At 42.0% G+C, this 17,973-nt stretch overlaps 1 protein-coding gene across 6 annotated transcripts in view; it reads left to right on the plus strand.

Annotated features, from left to right (window-relative positions):
• lrp8 (low density lipoprotein receptor-related protein 8, apolipoprotein e receptor) overlaps positions 1–17,973 on the plus strand; it is a 164,622-nt gene that overhangs the window by 86,642 nt on the left and 60,007 nt on the right. For all 6 annotated transcript variants that reach the window (XM_086224794.1, XM_086224791.1, XM_086224793.1 and 3 more), the window contains exon 4: positions 14,428–14,556. In XM_086224794.1, the coding sequence (XP_086080920.1) occupies positions 14,428–14,556 (129 nt within the window). The remainder of the gene's footprint in view (positions 1–14,427; positions 14,557–17,973) is intronic.

The raw sequence follows: 17,973 nt of genomic DNA on the forward strand, positions 1-17,973 counted from the left end.
CACATTTTTAGCTGCACTGGTGGAATATTTGTGTCGACTGAAATATCAACTAAAATGAGATGGATTCCATGAATATTTGATCCTGAGAGAGTCAAACTTAATCAGTTTGATTATCTCCTGAATTTATATCTAAAGCCACCTGCACACCAGCTAATTCCCTAATACTCCTCTCTATCCAGCCTTCCTCTTGTGTGCTCTCATTCTGTCCCTTCCTGTAATCAATAATTAAACGTTGTGGCCTAAGCTCATCATGCCCTGCCCCTATGACATAATGGAGAATATCCACATTATTTCACATTGAACACACAATCAGGATTAAAAAAAACAAAATAAAACAAACAAATCAGGACGCAGTACCTTGTTGTTATTCCTGAGAGACCAGGGCCCGTCTCATCAACTCTACTTATCGGGTCCATGCCCTTGCCAATGAGTGAAGTTAGTTTTTCGTAAAGTTTTGTAATTTCGCTGTTGATTTCTCTCCAAAACCCCAAACTGTTTCCAAACAAGGCTTTTTTGATTGCTCGGAGGTCGGATCATCCTCACCGTCTCCATCACGCGATCATTCAGCTTGACCTTCATTCAGTCACCAATTAGTGAAGTGTCATTATTTGACTCCTGTCCATCATTCATCACGCAGCTGCAGGCTCGAGTCCCAGCTCACAACCCAGCTCCACAGTTGAGTCATTTTCACCAGCGTGTTTATGCTTCGTTCTTTTTTTTTTTTTTTTTACAATTCTGCATGCAAAGCACGTGTCACGGCAGTTCAGCGTCAGATCATAGTGGGGCTGAGCTGCAGCCGCGCACATCGTTAGCCTCGGAAGACACTGGGCTTAATGGAACAAAAAACCCCGACAAATGGCCTCTCCTGCCAGTAGTTCGTAGCAGGCTTGGTAAATATTCCCTCTAGTCCTGTTAAAATATGTATGAAGCCTAGACGACTCCATGCTTATGGTTTTTAGGACCATTCTGTACGTTCAGTGATGGCCTCATATGGATTTACCTTTTATGAATATCAAAATCTATTAATTTGGCGACAGAGGCGTGTGGATGCTCTTGGCAGCGAGACCACATACTTGTGTCTGATGTGTAATTATCTGTTGCTGCTCCAATGAGTCCAGCGCTGTGACGCCAGCTGTCCGTTGCGGCTAACCACTGAAGTTGAAAGTTGAACTTGAAACACCCTCCTGCTCCATCTCGCCTTGTCCCTACTGTCGTCAGATGCACCTGCCTCCGTGTCGCGAGGTGGGATTTGCCTGGTGTTAGTGTGTGTGTGTGTGTGTGTGTGTGTGTGTGTGTGTGTGTACTGTATGCGCGCTGAGACAATAGGAAGGTCAGTATATTATAGCAAGGAGGCAAGAGGTTGCGCTAGTTAATTATTTTTGAATATGAAGCGGAAGGATCCAGTGAGTTGCATTGTCGGACGGCTTCAATTTCATGCTTGAGGCTGCAGCAGGAATAATTTCCCAGGTGGCCTCTCTCTCTCTCTCTCTCTCTCTCTCTCTCTCTCTCTCTCTCTCTCTCTCTCTCTCCCCCTCCCTATGTCTCTCTGTCTCACTCTCTTTATCTCTATCACTCTTTTCTCTCACACTCCCTCTCTTTCTCTCTCTCTGTCCCACTCTCTCCCTGTCTCTCTCTCTGTCTCACTCTCTTTATCTCTATCACTCTCTCACTCTTTTTTCTCACACTCTCTCACTCTCTCTCCCCTTCTCACTTCAGTAGAAAGGCCCCAGCATCAGAAGACACACTTCACAAAATACTCATATATTCAAACAGGTGTACACAAAAGAAATCATACAACAGGAAATCGTGTGTGTGTGCGTGCGTGTGTGCGTGCGTGCGTGTGTGCATATAAGTGTATGAGGGAGCATTTTTAGGTCACTCTGATCTTCCACTTCACAGTCAAAGAATTTGTCTGGAGCCTCTAACTGTATGTTCTTTTTAATAGAAAACCTTTGTTGCCCTCAGCTACAATTGACTTACTGGCCACCCCCCCCCCCCCCCCCCACACACACACACACACACACACACACACGATTCACGTCCTGATCTTCCTCAGATTAAATCATTAATTTCTGTTTGATGGATCAGATCGTTTGGTGCGATTTAAACAGCAAATATGATTAAATCACTTCTTTCATTTGACAGGATGGGAATCACTGTGACTTCTTCATTATTCACCACGTTGGTTCTCCTTGTAGGAAAGTAAATTCCAGTTCCTAAGCGCACATTCATCTCTGAAGGCGGTGACAACTGGTCGTACTTCAGTTTGAAAAAGCTACATTTGTAGGTAGCACTGGTACACATCAGCGGGCGTTCATTTTGTCTGCATCGGAAATTTCGTCCAATAAATGAGTGAAGATGAAGTAATGATTTTAATGTCAACATAAATTGCTGAACAAAAATAAACAAGGTAAAGGTCAACTCTGTCTCTCTCGTCTATGAACTCTTCATCTCAGGCTTTCATGCACATTTTTCTGCTTATCTTGCTCAATCCTGTGACATCTAATTTACCACGAATGTCGTTCGCTTGATCTATATCGGTAATAAGTTTGAGTGTATTGATCCCTTAAAGGAAGACAGAGAATAGCAATAATGACCCCCCCCCCCCCCTAAAAAAAAAAAAAATCTTAACCTTGCAGGAACGAGCCGTTGTTTGAGGACTCTTGTTAATTCTGTTCATCGGAGACTAGAAGTGGATTTTACTGATGTCACTCCAAAGCTGAGTTACCTCGTCTCCAGGTTACAGAGTTATCATGAAGGAAATGCATCAATAGTTCAACTAACTTGAGAAACACCAACTCCTGTTTTCCGATCATCAAGCCTGATTCATGAAAAGTTATATTGTAGCCAGAATTGTGAGCCCTACACTTCGTCTTGCAGGCAAGGGAGAAAAACCTGGTTGATGTTTGCAGCTCCTCACTCCTGGTTGTATCTCTTGTAACTATTACAAGACTTTTTTTTCTTCTCATAGCCGCTTTTTGCTCGATTTCATTCCTCTGTTCCATTAGTGACCTTTGCCCTCAGCTGGTTATGATTGATTGTTGACCATGGATTCTTTGAACGGCCTGAAGTGATTTCGTTTGTTTGTGTTCGGCCCTATTTGTCATGAGCCGTGCACGATAAGAGTTACGTCTTCATATTCCTTTCTCTGCTTTTTAATTTAGGAACAGATGAGCTGAGAAACTGCAACAAGACTTTCGGCTACACGTTGCTTTTATGTTCTTCGTCTCCTCGTGAAAGCCAGTACAGTGACAAACAGAATAGGTTTGATTTAAAACAAAAACAACAACAACAAAACCCATTCTGTACTCTGCACACACATAGCAACATAAAAGCAGTCAGACACAAACCCAAGTCGAGGCAGGAAGGGAGAAGTAACAAGACATCAAATTGTCATGAAAGCAGGTGGAAAGATAAGAATATACCTTTCTCACAGTGGGAATGCTGACTTCTCTTGAGAAAGCCACTAATAAGAAATCTCCTACTTGACTGAAACTCATTTCTTATTTTATGTACATTTAAAGCATCCAGTTAACACCTCACCACTGTTGTCTGCCTCCACTTGTCATCATCAAATATAAAGGGACTTTTGAAGGTCAGACTCTAAACTCTCATTGGTGTTTCTGTGTAGTTGAAGGAGAGTGAAACTTCATGCATTTTGTTTTTTTTAAAGAATTCGAATGGCATAAAAGCTCAATATGTACAACGCTGTAAATGGATCATGTGTGAAGAAGTGGGCAGAAGAGGGATGAGAGGTAGATGGAGCAACTGTGACTGAAGTGGATCCATGGAAAGCAATCTGGACACTGATCCAACAGACATTTGCATATGATGAGAGAAATGGCTAGAAGGTAACGTGTGAAACCATTAGTTGAAGGTAGTTTGTGCGAACTGTCCTTGCGGTGTTGGCAGCAGGCATCAGCCAGCTTTGATTTCCTTTCAAAAAAGTTACTTAAAGGCTCCCAGATGGATGGTAGTTGTTGTTTTCAAATGTTCTCTGTGGTATTTCGGTCTCTTTTGGTTCAAATGTCGCTTCAAAACGGTGATAATTTGTCCTCCACTGAACTTAATGGAGAATACAGTATATTGTGATTAAGCTCACTTTACAGTGCTTTAAACTGCTGCTAGCAGCCTTGAACTAGTAGAAGAAGAAGTCCCTTCAGAGGAAGACGGCTCCCCACATCATTTGTCTGCCTATTTAACTGTCATTCCCTCGCCTTTCTGCCCCAATCTAACTTTTGAATAAACTGCCATGGTGGAAAATGAGTTCAGAGTTTGGCTGTGAAGTTCAACTCCCCAGTCTCTGGATCCCAGAATAGAGGCTTGACTCTGCTTCTCCCTCGTCGTCCTTTTGTCGGCCTCCCTCTTGTGTCGCCTCTCATTAGTTGAGCTGTGGCACTGTAGCCACCGGCGCTATTTTTTTTTAATGCCTGTGTTGTCCACTAAACAACCATTAAAAGCAGCCTGTTGGAAGAAAAGTGGCAATTTCCTATGAGAGCGCCGGTGTCGCACTGTATTTCTTCCTCCCCGCACAGCGGCTGACAGACCCGCGGTCTAGACTGTAAGGTTCCACATTTAACAACCTCCCTCACCCAGACAGCTCTCAGCTTTGCAACTGCAGCTACTTAACCCCCCCCCCCCCATCCCAGCCCAACCCAACAAAAGTTATCTCATGACACTTTACCAGTAGAGCAGGTCCAGTTCCACACTCCTTCAATGAATTTACACCCAACAATTCTGCATCAGCAAGCATGTCTTGCAACAGCGGCGACGAAAACCGTCCTTTTAACTGGCAGGAACGTCGAGCAGATCCAGGATCAGTGGGGACGGCCTTCTACTTTGACTGTTTGGGGGGAAAGAGAGCAGGAGAGCAGGGCAGAGACAAAGACAGATAATGGAGGAAGACAGATATGCAGAAGGAAAGAGAGGGACAGAGATAAAGAGAGAGAGAAAGGGAAGAGACTGATGGACAGACAGGGACGTGAGCAGGTGGAGCTACGGGTGGCAGCTTGAGCCTCTTCAGGTCTGCAGCCTCCTCCAGCAGCACCCGGGATCTGGGATGAGGGGAGCCTGAAGGCTTCGGAGAAGAAGAGGAGTTAGTAACACATATGAGTGTGATTTATATAAGACACATATAGGAGGACAGAGAGGGAAGAGAGGAGGAGAGAGAAGCCCAGTGCACCATGGGAGATCCCCCAGCAGCCTAAGCCTATAGCAGCATATCTAAGGGCCAGCCTAAGCAGCCCAACTATAAGCCTGATCAAAAAGGAAGGTCTTTAGTCTGCTCTTAAAGGTAGAGAGGGGGCCTGCATCCCGGACCGAAACTGGGAGACGGTTCCACAGGAGGGGAGCCTGATTGGTGAAGGCTCTGGCTCCCATTCTACTTTTAGAAACTCTAGGAACAACAAGTAACCCTGCATCCTGGGAGCGAAGGGTTCCAGCTGGATAATAAGGGACTATGAGCTCTGTCAGGTATGAAGGAGCCTGACTGTTGAGGCACACAGGAAGAAACACAAGAAACCTTCTTCATGTAAATAATCTCAACCTAATATCATTCCAACACAAGCACAGCAGCCTGCCCACGGTGGTTTCTGCCTCAGCCAGGTGTTGACCCAAGGCCAGAACCTCATGAACTTATTAAAGTCTTTTCACATCAACACATAAACAGTGTCCATCTGTAATTATCGTCTTATTAGCTGATGGCCAGTGGAGGTCCCCGTAAGGCTAAATATTACAGTTGGAATAATCCAACAATCTCATTATTTTAGTTTTCTACCACACTTTTGGTCATCCTGCCACACATTCAAAGCTTTTGCAAAATAAAGTCCAATTGTTCTCTTCCTTCTGAGATTACTTCTCTACAGTGGCTTTTGTTTTCCTCTTTTGTTGCTATTCGACTTTCTTAGCTGCACCTCTTCTTAATTATTTCTTTCTCTCACTTCCATCGACTTCGATCTCGTTCTGCACCGCACTTGTCCTCTTTACAACCCAGATGGAATAATTGGAAAACACCGTACCAATGAAATTCAGTAATCAACACTGAACTTTGGTGTGTGAGTGTGTGTTTGTGTTTGTGTGTGTGTGTGGGGGGGGGGGGGGGGGCACATTTAAGGCTAGAATCAGTGGGTTGGAACAGTCCACTAATTAAATCAAACTTCAGAGTAAAAAAAAAAAAAACATGCAGAAATGTTTTGGCTGTAACAAGATTGCTTTGGACATCCCCCTGAATTTTTAAAGGTCTGTTTTAAATTCAAATGCACTTAAAAAGGAGCTGCTCCGTCATTAAACGCTGTGTTTATGAATGCTGTTAGTTAATGACGATCATTCCGTAGAATGATAAATCAGTGAACAACTACAAACTTTCTCATCACATCATCTACCTTTTTTCACATGGCCATGTGAAGAGGAGGAGAGGAGATATGCAAAATACGCACTCATGCATTAACATGATGCACACAGCCAAAGTCACACTCAGCCATGCATACGCAAATCTATGCAACTACCCTTTCACTCACACTCCATACACATGTGAATACATTTCTAACTCTGGCATACACTGATTACTCTTTCTGCATACACACACATAAACACTCAGCTGACCTCCAAACAACTGAAGTAGTCATGTTCACGAAGCGAGTATAAGCTGGATAATTACTTTCTTCATCATCGCAAGACTGACTTAACACCAAATGCGAAAAAACAATTGCCTCCGAGCTGTAAAGTTAGAATTATGTACGCTTTCACAAAAAATTTTGATCCATTTATGAACTTCTCAACTCTTGGGGTAGAGCCTCCTGTCAGGTCATGCCAGGTCGAATGTGGAAAAAGTCTTCCTTTTTAAGAATTTGTGAGTTAATGCTTTGTACATATTCAAGCAATTGTAATGATCAGTTGAATTTAAACTCCACCTCTCTATAAGACAGGGAAACCAGTTGGGAAACAAACTCCACACCGACTCATGCAGAAGGAGCGAAATGTCCAAAAAAGCAACCCATTTTTCCAACTAAAAGCTCCCAGTTTGTAGTCTAAGGTCTATAATTGGTGCATGCGTGCACACACACACACTCACACACACACACACACACACACACACACACACACACACACACACACCATTATGCCTATAAACACACCTTAACAATCCTTGAGGAAAAAAAGCCTCTCTTTTGAGCAAGGTTAATGAGCATTGCCATGACGATAAGACCTGCTGAGACCCATCAAACCATCAGACTTCGAAAGTCTTTACAAGCCGAATAATTGGCTGATCCATACATCTGTATGAATCATTGATGCTACGAGTGCGCTCTGAGCCTAAATCTCCCTCGCCTCCTGCCATGTCTTTCTCTTTCATAAAGGTTACAGCTCTAAAAGAAAAGCATTTCATTTATATTGCATGCAGCACAATTCCTGAAAGAGAGGATCTACTGTATGCTCTCGCTGCAAGTCTTTTTACTGGACGATTTTGAAAGAAACTACAAACAAAATAGAAGAGAAGGCTTTGTTGGGAACTTGAAAGGTGTTGATTTAACTCGTTGAGTTTAGTTTGATTTGGATATTGAATGTGAATTTGACGTCCATGTGTGTGCATTCGTACACCGGCTGGTGACAAGCAACCCCGATCTGACCAGAAGTGGCTCTGGCATCGCTCCGTATTCCTTCTCTTAATTGGCTTGGCCCAAGTTTGTCCCTGCGTTGATATTCTCTATGAACATATTTGACTTTTCACTCTCCTCTTTCTGCTCTCACCCATCCAGCTCTATTTTCTCTACGCGTCTTCCTCAATCATCCCACTGAAAATCAACACGTAATCTCGAACTGATTAATAATAACAGCCGGGAACACTTTTATATACTGAAATTAGGTGGCTGATATTTTTACACAGTCCCTACATTAACAGCCTGTGTCCTGGACAGCTCATTACAAGGTTGTGTATTGATTCAAGTGTCTGTTGTGTTTTTTTTTTTCTTGTTTTTCTATTCTTTTTTTTTGTGTTACTGCACAGAGTAGCCAAGCAAATAAAAATGACTGTCTTCCAGCAGACGCGCATCAATTTACAGCGTAACCTCACGACTAAAACTGGAGTTTAATTATCCTATTTCACAGACGATCAGCTGTTATGGACCCCCTGCTAGTTCGGAATTAAATGATGATCTGTCAAACACACGCAAGAATTAATATCTCATCTAATTCTCTCCTCTGCATGCATCAATGCAGACATGGTCAAAATCTGTTGGGTTTTTTTGGGTGTAATTTACGATGCATGTGCTAAATCTTTTACTGTACTATGATGTTAGTAAAGCTGCTAGTTAATAAAAAATGAGAGATGTTACTTCCTCCATTACATCTCATCTCATATTTGACACACGCTTCACATTAAAAAAGAAAGTGTCTGTGCTTCCTATTGATATGATACTAGGAAAACCTTGATAATGGCGTGAATTTTACTTTGGTGTGCATGTAGAACCAATTGATATTCCGAGCAGTGCAGAACATTCATAATATTCCACCGCTATGATGAGATGTTTCTGGGTTGTTTGCATAAAAAGTACAGTGCTTCATCAATCAGCACTGTGCTGTCTGAGCTGCTGAAGAATTCGGTGCATCTTTAAGCTTCCTAAATTCATGCAACTATAATCCTTAGCACTCTAAGAGGGTAAATCATCCATAAGCATCCATGCACTCATTCATCATGTGATATATCATCACGCATGTTCCTCCTATGTGCCTTTGTTTTGACATTGTGTCTCTTTTTGACAGACAGTGACTTAAGGGTGGCATATATTACCTCCCAGCCTCATACACACATCTCATAATAAATAAATTATCTTAGCATTAGCCTGCAGGGCTTGAGCTGTCTGAATCAATCACCTGGGAGGCTGTAGCTTTGATGCTAGGGAGGCAGCTGGAAAGTGGTTGTGATGCCTGGCTAAAATGCTCCAATCCCCTCCCTCCTTGTGAAGGGAAATTAAGAAGGTAGTTAATCAAAAGTTCATTAGCATACAGTGCTTTGCTCGGTCCAACCCTATACCCTGCTCATAATAGACACTTAGGCGGGCCGTGTGAGTGGAATAACAAATCCATACCACTTTTCATTGTGAACTTGTTGGAATTAAACAGACATCGTCCCCCGTGTGCCAAATGAGTTTTCTGACCCCGGGACCTGCTAAACCTTCTGAAAGTCCACTGCAAAACTTCCAAAATACTGAGAAGAAGACAGTAAAAGAGCTGTCTGAAATGTCTGTTGACGGTCACATACAGATGTGTTCACAATAATAAAGTTTAAATAGGAATAGTCACGTTGATATGAAAAGATGTTGAACTGCGATGGATATGGAAAATGGTGATAAAGCCATAGAGCCATTCAGCTAATATTTACTCAGTTAATGGGGTTGAATTTACCAGCTTACCAGCTCAGATGCTCCCAGAATATCCTCACCGCAGCCAAAGCAAATTCATCTGCTGCTAATTCATTTGGACTTTGGACACCAACTTCTTTTCTTCATGCAGTCATGAGCTTATTCAAATTATATGGTCTGCAAAATTTTACATCAGCAAAGTCATTATTGATGAAGACATTTATCAGGCTTTTATGTATTTAAAGTAATACAAACAAAGCTGTGAGTCAAGCTAGAGAATTGCAGCAATAGATTATTCTGCTTTCACTGATGATTCCATGCATTTACAGTGCATTGCTCATTTGTCCTTTTCCTTTTTATTCAGGTCAACAGGGAAAATATTTATAACCAGGAAAGTTGGTTCCTGTTTGAATAAATGGACAAATCTGCTGAGCGTTGTATGGTTGGCTGTCACAAACAAGAAGTTGAGGCACTCAGTCTGACCTCCCAATGCAGGCGCGTGTCTTTCCTTTTCTACGCGAATGCATTTGGATATATTCACTTGCTCTACATGCTTGTTTTGCACCCGTCTCACACGCCTTTAATAATGCGAACACTCGCCTTGGAGCTGCCGTGTCCAACCATATTTTAGTGGCCATCACCAAGCAGCTTCAGTGGAGCGCGACTAGCATCAGTTCCTCAGCTCTTATTTGCTCCTGGCTTTGGCAGTACGCAAGCTAACTGGCTGCTAACCGCCCAGTGTTTGTGTCTGGGCCTCAGGAGTTTTACAGGCCATGAAATATTCATTTAGTACAAAGTTTAGAGAATAGTGAATTCACTTAACCTTCTTGAACCACAAGCTTTTTTCTTTCTTTCTTTTTTTTTTTGCCCCTTTCACATTTTCACCCACTGTGGACTTTTTTTTCTATCCATCTCCATAGAAACAGCTCAGAGAGAAGTCAAGGATGTGCACTATGACACAGTAATAATGCCATGAATCCTAAAAATACAAAAGCATCATTTCTATCTTTTTAAGAAAACATTGATTTAGTAAGTATAACAACTACTGAAAAATACTTGTAGAGTCATTGAATTTTTTTCTGCACTTTTACAACATTTTTTCCAAAAAAGGGAAAGTACTTACTGTAAAGCTTCAAACTCAATAATAACGTGCCTTCATCAGGGTTTTTCATGTTCATGTTTAAATTTTACAACTTCTACAAAACCGATGTCACTGCTGCAGCTTCTGTTTTACAAGGGAAAAAAAGCCACAAATCTGAAAAGGGATTTGTAAGTTCAGATATTTGCTTGATGTTAGCGGAAGATAATTTTTAGTTTAAGATCAGAATACATGTGAAAGTACAGTGTGTTTGACTGGCTTATACATTACATTGCCATTTAATATGCGTGTGGGCAAAGTTACTCCACATCTTTTGCTTGTGTTGCATCCGCATGTTTTGCAAAGTTGCGAGCGTTCTGGAGTTTTCTTGGAGGAAGAGAAGCACTCAGATACTGGCCGGTATTGTGATCATGGTCTGCGGTACCTCTGTAGTCATGGAGATGTTCCCACCTCACTGTCAAGAAGTACATCAGTGCTCCTCAGCGTCTACGCCGCCGCTTGATACACCTGTCAGCATTTTATTAAAAGAGGAACAAAGAGAGAAGGACCTGACTTTCAAAAGTTTAAAAGTACCTTGACGAAAACTTCTCATCACCATCACTAACTGGCAAAGTCAAACGGTAACGAGCGTGACAAAAATCCCTGAGATAATGTATCCTCTTTTTTAATTTATTTTTTTTATTTTTAAGGTCGGTTTGAATGCATTACTGCGTGACTAGAAGTTCTCTGATATTGTTGTAGGAAGATTTCAATCTTTATGATTCAACATCTTCAGGTGGGATCTTTTTTGTCTGTGCAGACGTAACGGCCTGATTTTGATCATGTTAATCAACCATATTGTTTATTCCAGGAAAAACATTCTTCTTACTGCTGCAGGGAAACTAATTTTCTCTGTGAAAGCCTGCCAAGACTCTGCCTATTGAAGCCACAATGTGGAAAAACCTTTCACAACCTGAATGTACCCTTGTCATACCATCATACAATATCAGGAAATAGGAATTTCATTTTACTCTGATTAACTGAACCGCGCGAGTAAACGATCAGTTTTTCTGTCATAATGGATGTCGACGCCGAAGTTGTTGGTTGCTCTGATTTTAGTGTTTTGAAGGGCAGCTGAGCCCTGACTCCACCCTCTCCACCTCCTCGGGTCCAAAGTGGTCATTCAGACAAACGACATCCTTCAAATGTAACTGTCAACCTTGCACTTAGCTGACTGAGCTCCTGGGACTGTAATTCTGTGTGTGGGTTTGTAATGGAGTTAGGAAGTCAGTGAAAGAAGCCCCCGGGCTCTGCTGACCCACAGAAACTCGTCGTCGTACTCATTTCAAATAGGCTGATAATGGAAAACATGAGAACAATATTATCTTTATATTACAGTTTACACACACACACTCAGACAGCACCATGCATTTAAATTCATTGAACAGCAAGCCAGATGTCAGACAATTCACTGGCCCCCTTCCCCGCATTATCACATCTCCCAGTGTTATTCATTTTCACACCATCACCAGAAGAGCTACATTTTGTGTATCAAAGACACAAGTGCTGTACACACACACACACACACACACACACACACACACACACTCTAGTGTACACGTGGTCCATTCAGTCCCCTTGGCAGTAATAACCAGACTGTGCTGATGTGGTGCTCACACGTTCGCCCTTTTAAAGTGGATTTGCAGCAGTTTTCTTTTCTTCTTCTACCAGCCAATACATTTAGGGGAGAGACGTTTTTAAAAGATGCTCACAGTAGATGCTGCTATTCAGAGTGGGAGGAAGAGTGATGGGCGAAGTGGTCATCAGAGTTCAAATCAATAGTTTTACGCCCGTTAAAGACGGGAGAAGAGAGGATGAGTGGTTCCGGGACTCAAATTTGTTCAGTTCCACAGAAAAAGAAGAAAAGCAAATCACAATTTTTTTGGTAGCACAGAATCTGGCAACCCAGATGAAGAACATCTTGGCTTTCATTACCAGCAAAGAGAGAAACTCCCAGCATCCTCCCTGTCCCTACTGTTGGGGGGGAGGGGGAAATACGAGAGGAATAAAATAGAGAATTAGACTGAAACGGGCAAATCCCATAGGTACTATTGATCTGTGGCCACAACACACACACACACACACACACACACACACAAACACAAACACACAACCCACAAAAAAAAACCCACTCTGACTGGTTGCCAAGAATGCTGGTCAGATATGTATAATTGATGGAGTTGAGTTTGACACAGAGCTGTAATGTAATCTGGGACTTGAGTCCCAACGGTTTTTGTGTGTGTGTGTGTGTGTGTGTGTGTGTGTGTGTGTGTGTGTGTGTGTGTGTGTGTGTGTGTGTGTGTGTGTGTGTGTGTGTGTGTGTGTGTGTGTGTGTGTGTGTGTGTGTGTGTGTGTGTGTGAGTGAGTGAGTGAGTGAGTGAGTGAGAGAGAGAGACTGAAAATACAGGAGCCAGTGTAGTGGCTTTAAAAAATTAAAGCTTTGCTGTGGGGACTCTGTGTAAATTTGATGTATTGGACAGCTGTAGTTTTCCTCCCTGCACCAGCCCAGGGGTCTCCCTGGAACAATGGCCTTCTCTGTTGTAATGGGCTCTAACCTGGAGGGACCCCTGTCTTCTCCCCCTCACAGTAAACGTGTGTGTGTTTGACAAACTGACCTTTGAGCTTGTACCTTCCTGCTGAATCTGCTTTTACCGATTTTCTCTCTCAAATCTTTTGCTTCAGCCTGTCACATGAAGATTTGCTGATCTAAAGACGGATTTATACATTTATATATGTGTGTATACATGTGTATATATATATATATATATATATATATATATATATATGTATATATATATATATGTGTGTGTGTGTGTGTGTGTATGTATATATGTACATATATACATACTGTATATGTACGTATGTATACTGTATAGGATTTTATAGACTTTATCAAAAGAATAATGAGACACACTACAGTGTTTTATATTTACATGGTCTTATTAAATAATGCAGAGCTTAAGGTCTGATTGGCACGTGTTAGTTATTTTGGGGGTGTGTCCAATCTGTTCAAGTGTGTTGAAAGAGGTCCAATACAAAGCCTGTTCCTCAACACATTGCTAGTTAAATGATCGCCAGCTAAGAGAAATAATTCTTAAGAAAAATAACTAGTTGGGCTTGTCGTTCCTATAATATTTCAGAAAATTTCTCTTTCATGTATTTTATGTCGGAGCAAACAACACATCATTGCAGCACACAAGTGAGAGCTCAGCTGGAAGGACCCTGACATGCTGACTCGGTCTGATATGTAATAATCAGTGAGGTTCTGCTGCCGCGCCTTATGTGTAAAAGTGCACAGCATTGATAATATTCACAGGCGCAATCCACTTCGTTTAATTTAATAAAATATGAAGTAGTGCAGTTCTATTGAGGTACAAGAGGTTCTGAGTCCTATCCCTGGTCAGGGTTAGGGTCGTTTAAGCACAACTTCCAAGTTTCACGAGACTGTGTGTAGCTTTTTGCCAGTCAGTATTACTGACATACTGCCACATTCAATTTTGGTTCAGATCTTGGAACTATTTTTTTATATGTACTGTATATACATTGTCAGATTGAGTTTTGTTGCACATCAGCCTTGATGGAGGCGTGCGCTCTCGAGTGCCCTTCTTATCCTTCAGTAGTTTGTGTATGTGTTTATTTTCCTGCCTTTGTGTCTGCCTGACAGGGTTCCTGCTTCTTTATTCCTCGTTCACTATGCGTCTTGTGTAATTGCAGGCCTTTGAGCGGCGATCGATCGGAGTGGCAAGATAACTAAGTTATAAAACTGTTTCATTGACTGGCTGTCCCTTCTCTCTCTATCTTCTGCCTCCTGCCTGTCTCTTCCACCATTTTGATCTCCCTGTCTTCACTCTGTCTCCCTCCACCTCGCTGTCCATTCATTTCCACAACCCCCCCCCCCCCTTGCTGTCTTTCACCTCCACCCCTTCACAACAGGTCGGCAGACCTGTCCACCGGAGAAGTTTGATTGCGGAGGGACTGCCAGCAAATGTGTCTCGTTGTCATGGCGATGTGACGGAGAAAGGGACTGTGAGAACGGGGCGGATGAAGAGCAGTGCGCAGCAGGTGAGTTTGTGGAACAGAGGGATTATGGGTAGAGGAGAAGACAAGGAACCTGGTGCCCGTTCAATATGAAAACCTTTTTTCCGCCGGCCTGCTCTAGTTTCCAGGGTGAATGACAAGTCCCTGTTTTCTCCTGGCTGGTGAGAGTGTCAGAGGCGTCGACCAATTGGCAGCAGTTGCTCCTCAATATGAAAATATCACAATATAACTTCTGAACAAGAGTGATCACGTAACACCACGATAGATAACGGAATATCACGACCATTTCTGCTTTGATGAAACTTTTTTTTTTTCTCCGGTGGTGTTCTGAGCTTCCTTCACTTCCATCCCTGCGACGCTCAAGCTGCTGAAATTCCTCGTCGGAATTTGAGGCTCCACATTAGCAGCTTCTCACAACAACTTGTTTTTGTCCTTTTTTTTTGCCTTGCCAAGAATTTCTTTTCCAAGAAATGATCTGACATTAGCAAACTCCTCAAAATTAAATTAGTCCTCTGGCTTCTGGCAGCGTAGATGATGAAGAAAATTGTGGGTTTAATGATCATTAGTGATTCCAGCTGTGTCAATATGCATGAAGTACAGAAGTTGCATCTCTCTCACTCTGCTGTGATCGCAGTACTATTTTCTATTATCAAGCGTACCTGTACAGCTTTGGAACATTCACTACTGGTCTGTGTTCTAGTCTTTAAATGGTTTTAATTTCGTTTTTTTTTTTTTTTTTTCTTAAATGTTTTATGTCATTCTATGTTCATGGATGACATAGTTGAACTGTGACTCCGCTATCTTTTGCCAACTTGAAGACCTTGAAGAGTATTAAAAGGGAAACTGGAAGCAGAAGTTGGCAGGAATACAAGCGAAAATAAAGATTAGAAGGAGGAAAATAATGATGTTGGAGGTGAGGGGCAAAGAGGAAACGAGAAAGGTAACTTGACAGTCGCGTGTTATAGTGTAGTTATGGAACCTCTCACTTAAATTCCACTTCACACAGTGTGTGTGTGTGTGTGTGTGTGTGTTGGCACATTACAAAGAAGGACGCATGAACAGATATTTGTTGTTTACCAATTATGAACTTACAGCAAACGTACAACCTTCCTCTCTGTAACGTGGGTCATTGCCAATGTTAAGATCTGCTACAAAGCGCAGACAGGAGGGTTTTTAAGTCGACGTCAAATCTGCCAAATGATTCACTTCTCTTCGTGTCTTCTCTGACTTTTATTATGTGGCCAAATTTTACCAATTCATGGGCTTAATTATGGTGAAAAATAGCCCCCCCCCCCCCCCCCCCCCCAAAAGTGGCAAACACAAATCGCAGTCAAGCATCGGTTGGATATCTTACGCTGAATGGAGTCATTCAAATACTCCCACATCAGGCTCAGCGTGTGTGTTTCCTCCACCACTGGGGTGTATTTACACTCAGACGCAGTTACAGTTTTCCCCATTGCTTCCCATCCTTCGTGCTGGTTTCAGAGCCGTTTAAAAAAAAAAAAATCACATTGATTTTCATCACCTTAAACATCTGGCTTCCAGCTTTATTGATTTTTAAAAGAGGCGGGAAATACACACACATACATGCACACACAGCATTTTTGAAGAATATAGATTGCATATTACTGAATGTTTGCCCTTTACAAAACTCCTCTCAGATGAAGAAACACTTTGAATGTATATATACGGAGAAATGTAGGGTTGTACTGTCAATATGTGCATGTGTGTGTGCGTGTGTATGTGTGCGTTGTGTTTGTGTGCGTTGTGTTTGTGTGTGTGTGAGAGACCTTCAGACGGTTTAGATTCAAGCGGAGTTGAGGTCACATCTTCTATGAAGGACTACTGTTAGAATAGATGGAGCAGCTTAGAGTCATAAGGCTTTTGCTTATTTGTGCAAGGACAGATGTGGCAAATAAGGATGGGAATAAAATTCTAAACATTTTTAACCTTAAACATTCGCAGAAGCAATTTAGATTCCATGCATATTTGCAGTTATTTAAATTTATGGTTACACAACTGTGTGATATTAATCACCATTAGTGGGCTAAAAGACAGAAATTTTATTTTAATACAGTTATTTTGAACTGTCCGTCCAGCTACGTAACTCATGATAATCACAGCAATATTTGAGCAAGTAAAGGTCAGTTTCAAGTTTAAAAATCCTCATTTATTTCCACTGAGGTCCTTTGGTTCTCAGAACGTCTCCTTCCACCGCAGACGAAAGTTTTTCAACTATTCATGAACAATCTATGATCATTTATTCTCATTCTCAGAAGTGATTATTTAAAAAAGAGAGGGACCGGTTTTATCGAGCTGCTCACCAGGAACGGTGGGTATTCATTTTAATCAGTAACATTAGACAGCAGGTGAAATTTATTAGTACGTTTTCACAGAATACTGTGATCCTGCGTTGTAGTCGGCTCTCGAGAGTGACCAGTAAATGCTTTTCCTTTATTGGGTTGCATTTCAAATCTTCTGGTTTCATTTTCTTGACACAATAGAAGTGTGTGAATTCTCTTCCTCTCTTCATCCATCCTCTCTCTCTGTCCCTCTCTGCCTTCTCTCCCCGTCTCCTTGTGTCTCTCCTTCATTCTTCTCTATTTTGTCTGTAAGTTGTTAGAGTGCGGGCTGCTGCACACAGCGATCACATTAGGGAGTTTGTGGCCGCGACCTAATGAAAACAACAGATGCTGTTGATTTACTTATGTAACCCAAGCTGCCAGCACATTCACATACACGCTCCGTCTTCCTGATCTCTACGAATGTGGAAATGATAAAGCTTTTTTGTCCCCCTCTCATCTCAGTTATACTTACATTTTTGTTTCTCTCTATTGACAAGGACGTCAATCAGAGACGATTATGATCTTTTTATTGTCTTTCATCCGCCTGCCTTGTGTGAAACTGCTACAGTAATACAGCAGTGGAACACCTCACAGAGGACCTGTGTGTGTGTGTGTGTGTGTGTGTGTGTGTGTGTGTGTGTGTGTGAAAATACCTCTGCTGTCTCATATTAAAGTCCACTTCAAAAGACACTCCTTACCTCTTTCATGTTCTTTTTTCTTTTTATCACGACTATAAAGTGAATTTTTGGCCCTAATTACGTCAAAGCAATGACAGTCAAGAATTATATTAGAAGTAGAATATTAGTAATTCATGATTTTTGAAAATTCCCTGGCGTATTTGGACCGTGTCTTGCTCGATCTACTTTGCGGTACCGGCGCCAACATCAGTGATTGTGTGCACGTGCTGCTCAGTTAGCAAGATGGGAGTAAACGTGGTGGAAGTATTTCGCAAAAACTGTAAACTTTGCATATTCATACACGCACCTCAAAGCCAAGTACAGCTCTTTAACGCTGGAAGCCGGTCTGAAGGAGGAGAACGATGTCGTCGTTGACGTCGGTAGAGCAAAACTCAGAGGTTGTGGGTTAATTTGGCTGC

Source organism: Aulostomus chinensis, chromosome 14, assembly GCF_037954235.1.
Source record: "Aulostomus chinensis isolate RoL2024-O1b breed Wild chromosome 14, RoL_Achi_v1.0, whole genome shotgun sequence".
Taxonomy (NCBI): Eukaryota; Metazoa; Chordata; class Actinopteri; order Syngnathiformes; family Aulostomidae; genus Aulostomus; species Aulostomus chinensis.